The 17,291-nt window shown below is 41.3% G+C and overlaps 2 protein-coding genes across 5 annotated transcripts in view; one reads left to right on the forward strand and one right to left on the reverse strand.

Annotated features, from left to right (window-relative positions):
* frrs1a (ferric-chelate reductase 1a) overlaps nt 1–1,249 on the forward strand; it is a 12,432-nt gene extending 11,183 nt beyond the window's left edge. For both annotated transcript variants that reach the window (XM_017721175.2, XM_037546811.1), the window contains exon 16: nt 840–1,249. In XM_017721175.2, the coding sequence (XP_017576664.2) occupies nt 840–932 (93 nt within the window). In that variant the 3' untranslated portion in view covers nt 933–1,249. The remainder of the gene's footprint in view (nt 1–839) is intronic.
* Nucleotides 1,021–17,070, reverse strand: si:ch211-153l6.6 (general transcriptional corepressor trfA). Of its 3 annotated transcripts, XM_037546810.1 has the most exons (5): nt 16,818–17,070; nt 4,522–6,964; nt 4,137–4,225; nt 1,861–1,984; nt 1,021–1,674 (listed from the first exon to the last, which is right to left on the reverse strand). In XM_037546810.1, exons 1-4 carry the CDS (start codon nt 16,938–16,940, stop codon nt 1,892–1,894), a joined length of 2,748 nt encoding a protein of 915 aa, XP_037402707.1. In that variant the 5' UTR covers nt 16,941–17,070; the 3' UTR covers nt 1,021–1,674; nt 1,861–1,891. The 3 variants fall into 3 exon arrangements, with proteins under 3 accessions (XP_037402707.1, XP_017576659.1, XP_017576660.1); XM_017721170.2 differs by having other exon boundaries at nt 1,021–1,984; nt 16,818–17,069; XM_017721171.2 differs by having other exon boundaries at nt 1,021–2,011; nt 16,818–17,069.
* Between the last annotated feature and the right edge of the window lie 221 nt (nt 17,071–17,291).

Genomic DNA, 17,291 nt, shown 5'->3' on the forward strand with positions numbered 1-17,291 from the left:
AATAATACCCTAGCAACCAATCTGATCTCCCTAGCAACCACTTAACAATACCCTTGCAACCACTTAATAATACCCTAGCAACCAATCTGATCTCCCTAGCAACCACTTAACAATACCCTGGCAACCACTTAACAATGCACCTAGCAACCAACTGGAGCACCCTAGTAACCACTTATCAATATCCTAGCAACCAACTAGAGCACCCTAGCCACCACTTAACAATACTCTTGCAACCACTTAATAATACCCTAGCAAACAATCTGATCTCCCTAGAAACCACTTAACAATACCCCTGCATCCACATCCAATACCACAGCAACCACAAAGCAACATTCTAGCAAGCATCTTGACTTTTTGTTATATGATAAATTAATCCAGCTAGCAAAATGACAACAACAACAACATTAATAATAATAATAATAATAATAATCTCACCACAAGATCCCCCCAAGCAGTTGCAGTCCTACAACATTTACATCATCAGGTTTTTTTTTGTGATGCTTAGACAGGAAAATCGCATGTGAGACCCCTGCAGCACCTCTGTGAGAGGACAGTAGACATGTTTACAACAGCTGTATTGATGGCTATGCATTTCATTTTATCTAGAGTGCCCTCTGTATTTACCATAAATTTTATATTTTATTTCAGTCTTTTTCATCTGTGCTGTGCTTGTTTTGGACACTTTGTAAGACATTATGTAAACCTCTTTGAAAATGGTGCTATATAAAATACAACATATACTTTATTATTTATTATAAATGTGAAAGCAGATCAGGCTGTGTGCCTACAGAGTGTGTATAGAGGAGAAATGGCGCTAACACACATCCTACTCTCCACAGGACACCAGGTTTAAAGTGCTCATCCTTGCTGTGTTTCTTACTGGAAGCTTGCTGTTCTGTATCGCTCTCCTTTGCTCCATCAGTGCAATATGACAGATGTTTCTGGACTCAGGGCTGACCAGTAACGACATTTCAGGACAAGGAAGGGTCAACAACTTATATGAGCAGCAACACAGATCAGTTTCAGTAATTAATATCTCTTTATTTGGAGGATAAATGAATAGGCTGCATTGAAAACATACTGTAAGGGGGAAAAATCAAGTTCTGTATTAATGAACCATCTGCCACAAACCAAATAATAACATATAATAAACATCTACATATACTCTTTCCTATAATTATTTGCTGACAAGAATAATAAATTATGTCATTACTGTATTTAGCAGGCAAGAATCAATGCTCAAAAACATCAACAATTCAAAAAGTACAGTTCACAAAGCAAAACATTCAGGGCAAAAAAGAGCAACACCAAGGCGGAAAATAACTACAGTACTTGCTTTGACAGTCTGGTAAACATTCACTGGTTTTGCTTTGTGTCTGTTCATCTGCATGTGTCTTAAATTAAACGTCCGGCAGACTTTGCTAGGACTACCTCTTTTCTGCGTTCTACATGAGCTCAAATAAGGAATACATTGAGAAGTCACTTGTGGATATAACTCTATGTAAACCTATAACCTAAGGCTCGAAAATGACAGTGATTCAAAGAATGCATTTCATTAAAATTCAAATAATAAAAATCGCGTTTGGCATTGTTGTTGTCTCGTCCTTTCCTTCTTGGTCCGTTTTAAAATGCGACGTCATATTAGTCCCATTATAAATTGTGCTTCATGTCATCCTACAAAATTTATCAAGGAGAAAATATAGTATGAAAATAGCATAAACGTGTTTGCCGTCATGTGACAGTACATCAAAATATGTAAAAAGGCCAATACCTTGACTTTTTAACGCTCACTTCAGAAGAATGACATCCAGCTGACATACCAAACACTTAATTTAATGCTAAATAGCTGAATGCATATACCACATTTGCTTTGTGCGGTTAGCGCTATCCTTCAGTCCTTTTGATGATTGGCGAAGATCCCTGCCTCCCATCTCTGAACCAGGGCACTTTTTCGCCGGACTCTGGTGAAAGGTGCCTCGGGGAACTGAAGGGGAGAGTTTCACCTGTAAAACTGCATGCAGTTTCCAGTTTCAAGGTGAAATGTGCACAGTTTAATAGTGAGTCAACAGTGTTTGGGAAACAGTAGGGTGTACTGCATGGTGGTTGGGGGAGGGGGTGGTGAAAAGTCCAGACATTTAACACAGATTCACATTAAAATCAAAATAAAGTCCCAGAGCATGATGTTTTACAGGCCCTTACAAAAGTACTCAGCCTGCTTAAAAGATCTTGCGATTCATCTGGATTACAAATGGCACTGATATTTTGTGCTGTGTCATATTTTATTGTAAAAGACTGGACCCCAAAATGAATTGGTGCAGAAATTGTTCTGTAACAAAAACTACCAACTAAAAAATGCTGTTTGAATAAGGACTGAAATCCTCTACTTTGGAAGACACAAGTGGTTTACAAATGACCGCTACTTGTGAATCATTAAAAAAGTTCACCTTTTCTGTACAAAAGAAACCCTAGACAAGGCTGTCCCTTAAAACTCAGCATCACAGCAACCAGGGGACTCTGTGAAGGAAGCCAACAATCACCCTGAAGGAGCTACAGAGTTCAGTGGGGACTGAACAGACTGGGGTGAAGCACCAGTCAATGATATCAAGAGCTCAGCATATATCTGGACTACATGGTGGCTAAAAAGAAGCCATTAATGAAAGTAAAACATATCAGCGCACATGTGAAATTTGCCAGAAAGTGTCCACAGTGACCCAGCTAAGATGTGGGATAAGGTTTTGTGGTCAGATGAGGCAAGCAGCTTAGCTTTTCGACCAAAATTCAAAACCCTAGGCATGCAAACCTAACGTCCATACCTCAACAAAAACAATCCCAGCTTTTCCTCAGCAAGGGCTGAGCATCTTGTTAAAACTGAAGGATGGATGGTGCAAAACACAGGGAGACACTGCAATACAACCTGCTTAATCTGCTACAAACTAAAGCTTGGGAGAAATTACAATAATCTCAGACACCAAAGGTTAAAGCATCACAGCATTTCAATTATCCCAGACACCAAAGGGCAAAGCATCTCAGGAATGGTTGAACAACACAATGGTGAATGTTCTACAATGGCCAAGTCAAAGTATGTGCCACTGTTTGAATACTGCAGTCCATAAGTGTCATCCGTCCACCCTGAACAACCTGGAGCAAATCCGCTAGGAAGAATGGGTGAAAATCTCTCCAAGACAACGTGCAAAGTTAGTAGAAACTTCTCCCAAAAGACTTAAAGCTATGCTGGTCTGTAAAGGTTAAGTACCTATGTAAGCAGGTAATTCTTTTTTAAGAATTTTGACTTTGAAAATGTACCATAAGAGCACACTAGCTCACAATAAGATACTCTCTGGAACAATCTACATGTCAATTGTAATCCACATGAATCTGATGATTCTTTTTGTTACTTTTTTAGGGTTACTTACTTTCTCAAAGCTCTGTACATGACACAGATCATGGGACGTGCACAAACACTGAATTACACAGACACATCCAGGTAACACATGAGAAGAACAAACTCAAAATGTCTGTATGCAGCTGGGATCCTCATCTAATTAAATGGATTGTATGCGCCTTATTAGCGATATTAGCATAATTCAGTGAGTAGCATAAATTGCCACAGGGGAATGAGTTTTTAAATACCCAGATTTTGAAACATACAAGGAGGAACGCTCTTACAGTATGCAAAGCATTTATCCAAAAAACTTGATAAATATAGGACTGATAAATAAATGACAATATATTGTTCTATTACTTAATTACATACAGTCACATGTAAATATATTTAGAGGAGTGGTTTAAATATAATGTAAGACTTCTGGAAGCTGATAACAGGCTGTCTGTGATTAGTCTACACTCTAGATTTTCCACAAATGGAATATATTTGGCTTTTGTTAGAGTAAGTTGAGGAGCTCAGCAGATAGCTAATAGGTTAACAGGCTCCTCTAATAATATTCACAGACAGGCTTTCATTTTAAGTCTTTACTGAAGGAATCACATACAAATTAAAGGTACAGGGTAGCATTATGGTAGCCATGGTAACCTGACAAAAATTTTATATGGTTTTTAGTGTGAACATGACTAATGATAATTAATAAACCAAACTGTTCACAGTGAAACAAAAGAGAAACACATTAAATGTGAAATACCTTCTGATCGCAGGACAAAACAGAACGGTCCATTTTGCGTATCTTTGAAGGGGATGAAGGGGAGGACTTGCATTTTGATGGTATCTCTCCTGCAAAAGGACAAATAAAAAATAATGAACATTTATTTACCTTTACCTGCCTCAGTTATTCATAAATTGGCAACACATTTCAGAAATATGAATTTGTTTGTTGGGCTGTGGGATAAAAGGATAACTGCAATTACTTTGATGAATTGTGCTTGTTCTTGTTAATTGTGGTTAATACATTTGTGTAATCCATGGCATAATTTGTTAGATTTCGTTTTATTTGTTTTAAGACTCTCAGTGATTGTTTAATGGAACTATCTAAGATCGTTCAAAACAGTCAATGGGAAATTACTTTATACCTGGTCGGTCGTAGGTAAAACTTTCCAGCAAGCTGGGAGACACCAGGACGGTGTCATATTTCTCTTTGGTGTACATCTGCGCCCTCTGTCTCCTGAACTCCTCATCTCTCTGCCTCACCACTTTGATCTCCTGGTCTACCAGAGACTGTGTGCTGTGTGATCTCAGTTTGAAAAAGGGATTATTATGAAAGGTGCTCTCTTGAGTCTCCTGGCATGCGGTGCTCAGGCAAAACTCTGATGCACTTCGGATGATGAGATTTGATGTTTCCAATATGATAACATTGCTCATGTCTGAGGGCCACTCGTGGAAACTGCTTGTCCCTGGAGAGAGAAGAGCCTTGCCCTTGTGCCTTGGGCTTGCGGAATAAGAATCTGGCTCAAGGATGATGACATTGTTAGCCACCATCTCATGGTATGCTGGTTTTGATGATGGTGAAGCAGTGATGGATAAAGTTGGGGTTCTGGTGCTGGGCGATCTCTGTGACCTGCATCTGTCTTCAGGTGTATTAAACAGCCTTCTTCTATCGTCTGGGTCTGATCTGCTTGCCAGCAAAGTGGTTGGTCTAGGTTTGCTTTCTACAGGCTCACCAGAAGATGATCTTGACAGGGCCCTCTCTCGTCTGAAAGATTCTTCTCGCTCCATAGTCTCACGTATCTCCCTCTCAACTGGAGTTTCTGGTTCATCATAAGGAGACCTGTAGCTTGTGTCATCCAGCCCAGAGTCTTCTGAGCAAGGGCTAAACTGGGTGTACTGGTAATCACCAAGACTTAGACTGTCTGAGTCTTGGTCTTTCTTGGGACGCTCTAGGGTACGCACAGGTGTGTACATGAAGCTATGGCCACCCTGACAAGCACCCTGCTTGATGTTGGGCTGACGCGACTGGCCCTTATTCTGCTCTTCCATCTTCTTCCACTGCTGACGAGCCATCCTAAAGTCCAGATGTTCGGTACTGACATTCTCACTCTTTGCCTCCTCAATCACACAGTAGTCTTGTGGTAACTTCTTGTCAAGCTCAGAGGTTGAGGCAGACAAGCGCTGCAGACTGTGCTTTGCATTTTGGTTGAGATCCTCCTCATCTTCTGGGATCTTCGTTAAACTTCGGTAGTGTATGGATCCCTCATATGAAAGGTCTTCCAGCTCACATTCTGTGGGACATTCTGGCTGTTCCAAGATATCAATACATCCTGTTGTTTCTTCCAGAAGTTCATGCACAGGTATAGCATTATTCTCTAGTAGAATACTGCTGTTATCCTCGATTACATCTTCTTGGTTGTTGGGCTCCTCACCAAGATCAGGTGGATCTGACCCAAGAATGCCACCACTATCATTCTCATTTTCAACAGCAGGAGATACCATGGACTTCCATTGCTCTTCAGCATCACTGTCTGATGAAACAATAGCCATCTCCACTTGCAGACAGTCACTCAGATCATCTTGGTCATTATCATGGCATGATTCTGTGGAGGCATCAGAAATGGCTAGCTCCTTGATTTGCTGCTCCAATACAGATTCCTGCTCTATTTTTGGACTTCCCTGTAGTTCGTGATGCTCTGTCCCATCAAAAGCAGATAGGTTGTTTTCTTGCTCTGTTTTCAGACTTCCTTGTGGTTCTTGGTGCTCTGACCCACTGGCATCAAAAGGGGATTGGGTGTCGTCTTCTTGTTCTACTTTCGGATTTTCATGGGGTTCTTGGTGCTCTGCCACATTAGTGTCAAAATCAGATGGGCTGTGATCTTCTTGCTCAATTGTCGGACTGTCCTGTGGTTCTTGGGGTTCTTCTACATTTGCATCAACATTTAATGTGTCATAGTCTTCTTGCTCTGTTTTTTGGTTGTCCAGTGGTTCCTGGTGCTCTGTCCCATTGGTATCACAAGTGGATGTGTTGTCTTCTTGGCCTATTGTCAGACTTTCCTGCAGGTCTTGGTGCTCTGTTCCATTTACATCCAAAGTGGGTGGGTTGTCATCTTCTCCTTCCACTGGCTGGTCTTGGGCTTGGTGGTCTACATCTGGCTCTGGAGATGGTGTGGATTCTCTGAGATTTGACTCTTCTTTCTCAGTCTCCTTTACCATGATGTTGTCCTGCAAGTCTGCGCTTCTGTCAGTTTCCTCAAAGCTCACACAATCATTGGCTACCTCGTTGCTGTTGTGCTCGTCCGTGATCAGGGAGTTGATCTTTTGAGTATCTAGGCATTCGGGGAAATGTGCATCGAAGCAGTCTCTCTCATCTCTCCCATCCTCCTCACTCTGCTGGCATTTATCCTCTTCTGTGTCCCCCAGATCCATTTTATAGTCTTTTAGATCAACCATTTCTGAAAGCTGGCTGGTCTCCATGGTGACAGCCTCGGAGAGGTATTCTTGCTCTTTTTGTTGCTGATTTAAAGAGTCTTTCCTGCCTTCATTTGTTTCACTCCCATTTGGCCTTTTCACACCAGCTGTGGCTCTCTATGAAAGTAAGATTGAAAAGGATCTGTTTAGAATGAGGGAAACACAAAAGTGGGGCAGACTTGCAACAACAACCATATCACAGATCAACACATGCACTCTTCTTGCTTTGATATATGAGATATGATTGATTAAAACTTGATGAGGGGTTATGTAGGTGGACTAGCTGTTTCTGTGAAACTGAACCATGTCACTTTAATTTCATCGAGCTGCACTGCTCATCCTGCTACAAGACATGAGAGGTGGGCGGACGTCTTTGATAGCCTAAATCACCATGTGACAGGTTTCAAACCGAGCATGCAATCTTTCTAAGTGGGCTGGGAATTCACATTAAAAGGAATTTTATTGGCCTCAAAGCTAAACGGAGCTGACTGCTAAACACGTGACCACCAGAGAACATATGTGGATGTCAAAAATATTCCTGCTACTTATAAATGCAAAACCTCTTTTCAGATCAATGCTGCAATATCAAAGAGCATATTGTTGCTGTCCAATGAAAAACAAGTATCTCCAAAATCTTAACTTTACAAGAGAAGGCAAACACACTCTTACCCTTAAATGTAAGTCAATGTAAAGAGATTTTGTTTCAAGTGATTTTAGAACATTTCTATGGAGCCCTGCTGGTGACATCCTGTATAAATAAAAATAATTCGAGGACGAGATCCTAATGCATGGCCATGACTTAATAAGGAGTGGGAATTAAATGATTAGGTTGTGGCCATGACTTAGTAAGGCATGGGAACAAGGTCACTGCTTACTAAGTTGTGACCACGCATTAGGATCTTGTTCCCATGCTTTATAAAGTCATGGCCATGACTTAATCATCTCATTCCCATGCCTTACTAAGTCATGGACACGCATTATTTTTATTTATACAGAATGTCACCAGTGGGGCTCCATACATTTCTATTGGTCCATTCATCATGAATTTTTTACATAATATAAAAGAGGTGTGTTGAAATGATGTAGAAAACTAAAAATCAACAGAAATGGAGATACATAGTATTATTGGACAATGACGATATAGAAAGACAGGCAGCTCTGTCCAAAGGACAATTTGAGTTCCCACGTAAACAATGCATTGAAGCTTTGCGATAATAATCTATAGTTTATGTGTTGAATTTCTGAAGTTCTGCCTTCTCTTCATATCAGTCATAACAAGGTTAGTTCTTGCAGTCTTTGATCTCCACTCTTCTCTTTTATACTTCTCATTTGGACTCTTTCTCATAATAATAAAGCAAGGATAGGAAACTCTGGTCTTGTAGGGCAGTTTTGCTGATTTCCCCGCAGAGACACACCCGATCCATGTAATCAGTTAACTGCCAGGTTTAGGCGGATTGTTTGAGCAGCAAATGTGCTGGATTCCTGGATGCTTCCTAGCGATCCTATGCTAAGGCAGGCTACACATGAGATATCTTCAAATAGGGTAAATTATATGTATAAGTATTATTAGAGCTGAACTAGAAAGATTTCCAATGTCCAACTGTGTTGTTTTTTCCCTCCCTTTAATTTTCATTTCTATGTGGTTTGCAATCTTATCTCGAGGGATTAATCTCCTGACGCCTGATATATATATATATATATATATATATATATATATATATATATATATATATATATATATATATATATATATATATATATATATATAATTGAGATATGTATATATCATTGGTGTCATAACAAAACCTCATATGTCCAAAATGATAACTTTACAGGAGAGGGAAAAAAAATCTAAAAACCTTCTGTGCTTTTAATGTAAGACAATGGAACCAGACTTTTTTCCAAGTCATTTATGCCCTTTTCTATTGGTTCATTCAGCATGAAATTTAAAGACAATGTAAAAGCCAACAGGGATTTACAAAAAATGAAAAACAAAGAAAACACTCTTACTCCAAAATCTAACCTTGGTACAGTGGGCTGGAGTATTGTTTCTGTAAAACACACACACACACACACACACACACACACACACACACACACACACACACACAGAGATCTTCTAAGCCCCTTCTCCTTCTGGGTCATGGGGGTGCTGGAGCCCCAGCTGTCATTGGACAGGATACACCCTGGACAGGTCTTCAGTCCATCGCAGGGCAGACAGACAGACAGACACATTCACTCACACACTCACACCTAGGGGCAATTTAGCATTTCCAAATGGCCTGAATGCATGTCTTTGGACTGTGGTAGGAAACCAGAGAACCCAGAGGAAACCAGAGAACCCAGAGGAAACCGACGCAGACACAGGGAGAACATGCAAACTCCACACAGAAAGGATGCTGGTCGCCTTTCTGTAAAACAGAAACCTGATATATTTTTTTTTCTGAAAATATCTGGTCCAAAGAGTTGCTTAAGAATTTCTTATAGAACTGCAGTGGAACCTTCTAGTACATCAAGTATCCATCAGTGTTGGACCTGAAGATTATCAGACTCTTTTTGGTCTAAACTAAAAGTATAAAGTTCCATGGTCAGAATCTGCTTTTTAACTCTGTAACACATTAGTACCAACATTGCGCTTTTCCATCAAGAATATGTTTACTGAGTGTCAGTTCTTGGTGTCAAAATTCAGAAACAGTAAGAAATGGTTGCTTGGAAACACGATCTTCCCAGCGCATGCAAGGGGGACCCATCCAGCAGCCGCGCTTATTGCTAAAGAACACCAACTATTTGAATGTGCAGCCAGTAAATCGTTTTCACTGATTTAGAGTGCCAGGCTCTGTCGAGCCACGGCTCGTTAATCCATCTCATCGGTTTTATGTGGGATGACTGTGAAAGAAAGGAAATCGGTGCATGAATAAAAATCTATTCACATTATTGGATCAAAAGGGCAGCATGTCCTCTTCTGCTTGACCGCTGATGATGCATGACCATCAGTCACCTCAGATACTCCCTGTCTGTTTGGAAATCAAGCTTGTTCAGTCAGTCTGTACAGCCTCCTCTCACCCAAAGCAAGGTGCTGGTGTGCGGACACCGCAGTGATGTCACCTCTACTATTACCCAATCACTGTTCTGCTGGTACTGAAATAGATTCACTCCTGTCTGCCTGAAAATGTGAAAATCCAGTTGAGATAATCTGGGTTCAAATCCCCAACATGACCTTCCTCTTACTTTTATTGTGAGGATAAATCTGCAGGGGCCTGTACAGCACAAGAGTAGGGGAGAGAGGGAGAGAGAGAGAGAGAGAGAGAGAGAGAGAGAGAGAGAGACAGAGAGAGAAACAGAGAGAGAGGCAAATGTCCCCTGTATCATAAAAAAACTTCCTCACCTTTTCAAAGCTGCACTATGTAAGGTTTTGGGATTTGGAGCCCTCTCTGGTGGAACTGTGTAATTGTGCGCAACATACAGAAAAACATTTTCTACCATTTCTGCTAGCAAAAGACTCTGACATATGACTACATGATTGATTTGGGGAGTGGCACAGACACAGCAGTGCTGCTGTAGTTTTTAAACACCTCAGTGTCACTGCTGGACTGAGAATAGTCCACCAACCAAAAATATTCAGCCAACAGCGTCCTGTGGGCAGCGTCCTGTGGGCAGCGTCCTGTCACCACTGATGAAGGACTAGAGTACGACCAACACAAGCTGTGCAGCAGCAGATGAGCTGTCGTCTCTGACTTTACATCTACAAGGTGGACCAACAAGGTAGGAGTGTCTAATAGAGTGGACAGTGAGTGGACACTGTGTTTAAAAACTCCAGCAGCACTGCTGTGTCTGATGCACTCGTACCAGCAAAACACACACTAACACACCGCCACCACGTCAGTGTTACTGCAGTGCTGAGAATGATCCACCACCCAAATAGGACCTGCTCTGTGAGGGTCCACGGGGGTCCTGACCACTGAAGAACACTATCTATCTATCTATCTATCTATCTATCTATCTATCTATCTATCTATCTAGACATCATTTGAGACCTACTGGTCGAGCTGGTCCTTCTTTTTGAGCTTTTCCAAGTAATGTTAACGCATAAAGATCGACTCGACGCCTCTGACTTCTTAATAATTATTTCAGATGTTACAGAGCAACTCACCATATTTTAGGCTTTTTTTAAACTTATGACACAGTAATGCTGCTTATTTCAATTATAACCTCTATAAAATCTTATGTAGTGCAGCTTTAAAAAAGAGAGCAGTATGTAAAAACATATGGTTTGGTCTCCAATTCCTACAGTCTATGTATGGCTAAGCTGCAAAAACAACTTGTTTTCAATTAGTCTCTTTTGTGATGTGTGAAATCCAACACAATTACATATATTCATCAATTTGGAGTACAGCAGTTTAGCCCTGCCCATTTAGGGTGAAGGCAGAGGAAAAATGTTTTTTTAGAGTCGGTGCAATTTATCCCAATTAAGTAAATAAAGCAATGCAATTGTGAATTATTTTCTAAATACATATAATTTACATGTGCTTTATGTTCAGTATTTGTCTAAACTGTTTGCATCTTTAAACTGCTATGTAATTCCTACATGTTACACTAGTGAAAACAGAGAGAAAGCTAGCTTTTTGCCATGCTGCTCTGGTATAAATAAAGCTCAACTGAATTGAATTGACCGAAATGCAACAAACACTATATGACCTAAACCACATGTGTCAGGCTCAAGTCCTCGCAGGCCAAAACACTGCAGACTTCAGCGCACAACCTCAACACACCTGATTCAGCTCATCAGCTTATCAGCAACTGAATTCAGAGGATAAGATGAGGGGAAACGTTAATCTCTGCAGCACTTTGGCCCCGGAAGGTCCCCAGTAACTCACTCTTAAAACAGATGGTTCTTCAAGGGTTCTTTACTAAAAGAAATGGCTCTATTTAGAACCATGACTTTTCTATAGAATCATTTCATGCTTAAATGGCTCTTTCCATGGTGAAATGGTTCTATATAGCACCAAAAAGGGTTCTTCTATCGTAAAATGCCTGACATCATAACAATAGTAGAACCCTTTTTGGTGCCATGTATGGTGCTAGATTGTTCTACATCAAACTAAATAGCAGCACATGTATTTAGCACCAAAAAAAGGTTCTTCTCTTGTAACAAGCCTGACTTCATAACAATAGAAGAACCATTTTTGGTGCTATATTTGGCGCTAGATGGTTCCATGTAGTAGAATTAATAGCACCATGTATAGCACGACAGAGGGTTCTTCTATTGTAACAGGCCTGACATTGTAACAATAGAAGGGCCCTTTTTGTTTCTATATGTGGTGCTAGATTGTTCTACATTGAACTAAATAGCACAACATATATTTTGCACGAAAAAGGTTTCTTCTATTGTTACGATGTCAGGCTTGTGACAATAGAAGAACCCTTTTTTGTGCTACATAGAACCCTTTTGGTGCTATATATGGTCATAGATCGTTCTATATAGAACCAAATAGCACCACATGTATTTAGCACGAAAAAAGGGCTTTTCTATTGTCACAAGCCTGACATCGTAACAATAGAAGAACCCTTTTGGTGCTATATATGGTGGTAGATGGTTCTATAAAGAACTAAATAACACCAAATATATTTAGTACCAAAAGGGTTCTTCTATTGTAACAAGCTTGACATCATCACAGTATCAGAACCCTTTTTGGTGCTATATAGAACCATTTATGAAAAATCTCTTTATAGAACCATATACAGAACATTTACCATCAATCAGAGGAACCAGTTCACCATTTAAGCATGAAATGGTTCTATATAGAACTCATGGTTCTATATAGGACCATTCTCTATACTAAAAAAACCCTTGAAGAACCATGTTTTCATGTATCTGAAGGGATCTGTATGTTTTCCTTCACGTAAAGCAGGAAAGCCAAAATAATGACTGGATACTCTGAAAAGACAGTGCAGGCTGCCACACCGCTCATCAACTGAGGGGCAGTTGAGGAGGAGGACAATCAGCTGATGACACAGCCAGCACCAGCGGTACCTCGTGGGACTATGCAGGGAAATTTGGGGAGAAGAAAAGTATAGTTATTATGGGTAACCTGAGGGCAGCAGCGAAGAACACCTGGGAAGATAATTCAGATAATTTTAAAAACGAGTCTTGAAATAGATTTCAAATGAAAATGTCTTATTTTTACTATTAAAGGTATTTTCCCACTGATTTTTCAAAATTTCACCATGATATGATCATGAAGATGTAAACAAAGTCATTCAGAGTGGTTTGGTGTGAAATGCTCTGTTCTAGAGAAACTCACAGATACAGGATTGTTTACAGTGGTGGTGATAGGAACCATAAGTCCACCTCTAAAAGCAGTCATGAATATGATGCCTGATGTGTGAGATGTTGTTTTATCATTGATCTGAAATACGATTTTGGCCTAAACCTTTTCTTCAGTCTGTTCATGGCAGAGAGGTACATGTGTGATGTGAGGCAAAGTAGTCCTCAAATAAATTTTCCAGATTTTTCACTATTTCACCATCATCAACATTACATATAAAACTCAGAAGACACATGTAGGTTCACTGGTGGCTTTGGATAGTTAATAAAATGGCTATATTTGTGTTGTAGTCATGGGGACCCCTGGTTCCTCCAGTTTCTCCACAATGAGACTTTTCACATCAATGGATGTAAATTTTGAACAATCAGAGGAATTCTCCTTTAAATTCTAAGATAATACCTACAGACCTAGTTTAAAAGAGTCATCATGTACTTCCAAAAGTATTCACTCACCCATCCACATCATTGAATTCAGGTGTTCCAATCACTTCCATGGCCACAGGTGTATAAACCCAAGCCCCTAGGCCTGCAGACTGCTTCTACAAACATTAGTGAAAGAATGGGTCGCTCTCAGGAGCTCAGTGTGGTACTGTGATCGGACGCCGCCTGTGGAACAAGTCCAGTCATGAAATTTCCTCGTTACTAAATATTCCACAGTCAACTGTCAGTGGTGTTATAACAAAGTGGAAGTGATTGGAAATGACAGCAACTCAGCCATGAAGTGGTCGACCACGTAAAAGGACAGAGCGAGGTCAGCGGATGCTGAGGGGCATAGTGAGCAGAGGTCGCCAACTTTCTGCAGAGTCAATCAATACAGACCTCCAAACTTCATGTGGCCTTCAGATTAGCTCAAGAACAGCGTAGAGAGCTTCATGGAATGGGTTTCCATGGCTGAGCAGCTGCATCCGAGCCTTACATCACCAAGTGCAATGCAAAGCGTCGAATGCAGTGGTGTAAAGTGCCGCCACTGGACTAGAGCAGCAGAGACGAGTTCTCTGGAGTGACCAATCACGCTTCTCCATCTGACAATCTGACAAGTCTGGGTTTGGCGGTTGCCAGGAGAACGGTACTCACTGCATTGTGCCAAGTGTAAAGTTTGGTGGAGGGGGGATTATGGTGTGGGGGTGTTTTCAGGAGTTGGGCTTGACCCCTTAGTTCCAGTGAAAGGAACTCTTAATGCTTCAGCACCAAGAGATTTTGGACAATTTCATGCTCCCAACTTTGTAGGAACAGTTTGGGAACGGCCCCTTCCTGTTCCAACATGACTGCACACCAGTGCACAAAATAAGGTCCATAAAGACGTGGATGAGCGAGTTTGGTGTGGAAGGACTTGACTGGCCCGCACAGAGTCCTGACCTCAACCCGATAGAACACCTTTGGGATGAATTAGAGCGGAGACTGTGAGCCAGGCCTTCTCGTCCAACATCAGTGTCTGAACTCACAAATGGGCTTCTGGAAGAACGGTCAAAAATTCCCATAAACACATTCCTAACCCTTGTGGAAAGCCTTCCCAGAAGAGTTAAAGCTGTTATAGCTGTAAAGGGTGTGCCAATATCATATTAAACCCTATGGACTAAGAATGGGAAGTCACTCAAGTTCATTTGTGTGTGAAGGCTGATGAGAGAATACTTTTGGAAATATAGTGTACATTAAACTACTTCAGAACAACAGCCAACAGAGACAGTCCTGTGGTCTGAAACGGACTAATGACGAAGAGCGAGAGGATGGCAGAATAACAAACACACTGAAAAGGCTGTGCAAGGAAAAGAGAGAGCAGTAAGTGGATCGAGATAAGAGACCTGCTGCGCTGCATATACTGTTTCTCAAAACAAGCATTAATGTATGATTTTCAATCAATCTATTTGAATAAACCACAATACAGGCCAAACTGCCAGCAATCCTTTTAAAAAAATATGACACAACAGTCTGAGGCCATCAAGGCTAAAAGAAGAGCTATAAAATACTGATAACCACTCTTAGTTGTCTCATTCTTAAGGCTGCATTAATTACTTGGTGTGCATCAGCGATCAATACAGAAAACAGAAAAGTTTTTGACTTCTTTTTGAGCTGTTTTGGGGTTGGTTAGCCTATATTATTTTCATAATTCATTATACAAATACATACATGCAAATTCTGCATATACAAATGATACACTTTCTTTCCTGCTGTGGAGCTGCAGACATCACTGGCATCACTAATATATATTAACATAGTTTTGCTCATTTTAAATATTGCTTCTCCAGTTTGCAGCTCAAACACCATTTATAATAGAGACAGATGAAACTGGCTTCTTATTCACCAGCATCTTACTCCACTTTTCCACTCCACCTTAAATGCTGCAACATTCCACCTTAAACGATGCACACTGCTTAAGTTGTCTTCCCACTTGCTGGCTTCTTATTCAATTTTATGCTCCAGCTTAAATGGTGCAGTGTTCCACCTTAAAATGGAAACAACTGAAGTTGCCTTTTTACACGCCAGTCTATCTGAATGTTCCATTCCACCTTAAATTGTGCAGGATTCCACCTTAAAATGGAGACAGTTGAAAACCACTTTAAAATGCTGCAGTGTTCCACCTTAAAATGGAGGCAGTTTGGCTTCTTACTCGCCAGCTTCTTGTTCAAATTTTCCGCTCCACCTTAAATGGTGCAGCATTCCACCTTAAAATGGAGACAACTGAAGTTGCCTTTTTATGCGTTGGTCTGTCTAAATGTTCCATTCCACCTTAAATGGTGCAGCATTGCACTTTAAAGTTGAGAGCGGTGAAGCTGGCTTTTTATTATGATTTTCCCACTCCACCTTAAATGGTGCAGAGGTGCTCCTTACAATGGGACAACTGAAGTTTGTTATTTCTCACCAGCATCTTATACAAATCTTCCGTTCCACCTTAAAAGGTGCAGCTTTCCACATTACAGCGGAGGCAGCCGAAGCTGGCTTTCTTACTCAACTGCCTCTCATTTGATTTTTCTGCTCCACCTTAAATGGTGAAGCATTTCACCTTAAAATAGAGACAGGAGAAGCCGGCTTCTTATTCAATTTTTCTGCTCCATCTTAAATGTTGCAGTGTTCCACCTTAAAACGGACACAGCTGAAGTTGCCTTTTTATACACCAGTCTGAATGTTCCATTCCACCTTAAATTGTGCAGGATTCCACCTTAAAATGGAGACAGCTGGAGCTGGCTCCTTACTCGCCAGCTCCTTACTGGAATGTTCCGGTCCACCTTAAAAGGCAGATAACTTAAGTTGGCTTCTTTCTGATTTCTCATCGTGTTAGAGTTTTCTGTACCTGTACCTGCTGCACTATTTAAGGTGGAACGGAGAATTCGAATAAGAAGCTGTTGAGTAGGAACCCCGTTTCAGTCTCATGGCATTTGCGCTGCCCACGTTTGGAGTGAATGTCCACCTTGGGGGGAATGAAACGGGAGCAACTCTGCGAGCTCCACGGGGGGTAGTTAGGGTAGGGGGGCTGCTGGAGAGAAGCATGCCATGGTCCAGCGCACGCGCGCCAAATCCACCCCCTCCTCCTCCTCCTCCTCCCCCCTTTTCCCCCGCGCATCATCTCTCGCATGCAATGCAGAGCTTTTTGCCCGAGCAGGTGATGATGATGGACGCACAAACAGTCTCAGCAGCATCGTTGGTACCTACCAGCAGCTTCAGGAACAGCAGCCAAACGGAGATCATCTCCAGCTTAGCGCCGCGCGCACATGCTTGGACGAGAAGGGCGGGCAGGGAGAACAACCAGGAGGCCACGCGCCGGGAGTAACTCATAGAGAGATGTTTTACTCAGGAGGTCCAGCCTGTGTCCTGCTCGCCTATCTGCCTATCGATCAGTCAGCGGCGGAGGGGCGTGAAGTGGAGCGGAGGGAATGGCTGTTGGCAGGAGGGGCAGTGAGCCTGCGCGGGAAAATGTGCGTGATGGCCAGCAGGGGGCGCGCAATTTCAGTTTCGACACTCACCAATACCGTGGATTAAAGTCCACTTATGACATTTGTGTCATCATTCATTTGTTCATATTTTTGCATAACCTCTCTTTGTCCCTTACACTTTAAGGCATATGCAAATGAACTCTCTTGTGATTGGCTGTCCTGTATTGTGCCTCATTCAAAAGGCAGGTTTTTG

Source organism: Pygocentrus nattereri, chromosome 17, assembly GCF_015220715.1.
Source record: "Pygocentrus nattereri isolate fPygNat1 chromosome 17, fPygNat1.pri, whole genome shotgun sequence".
Lineage (NCBI taxonomy): Eukaryota > Metazoa > Chordata > Actinopteri > Characiformes > Serrasalmidae > Pygocentrus > Pygocentrus nattereri.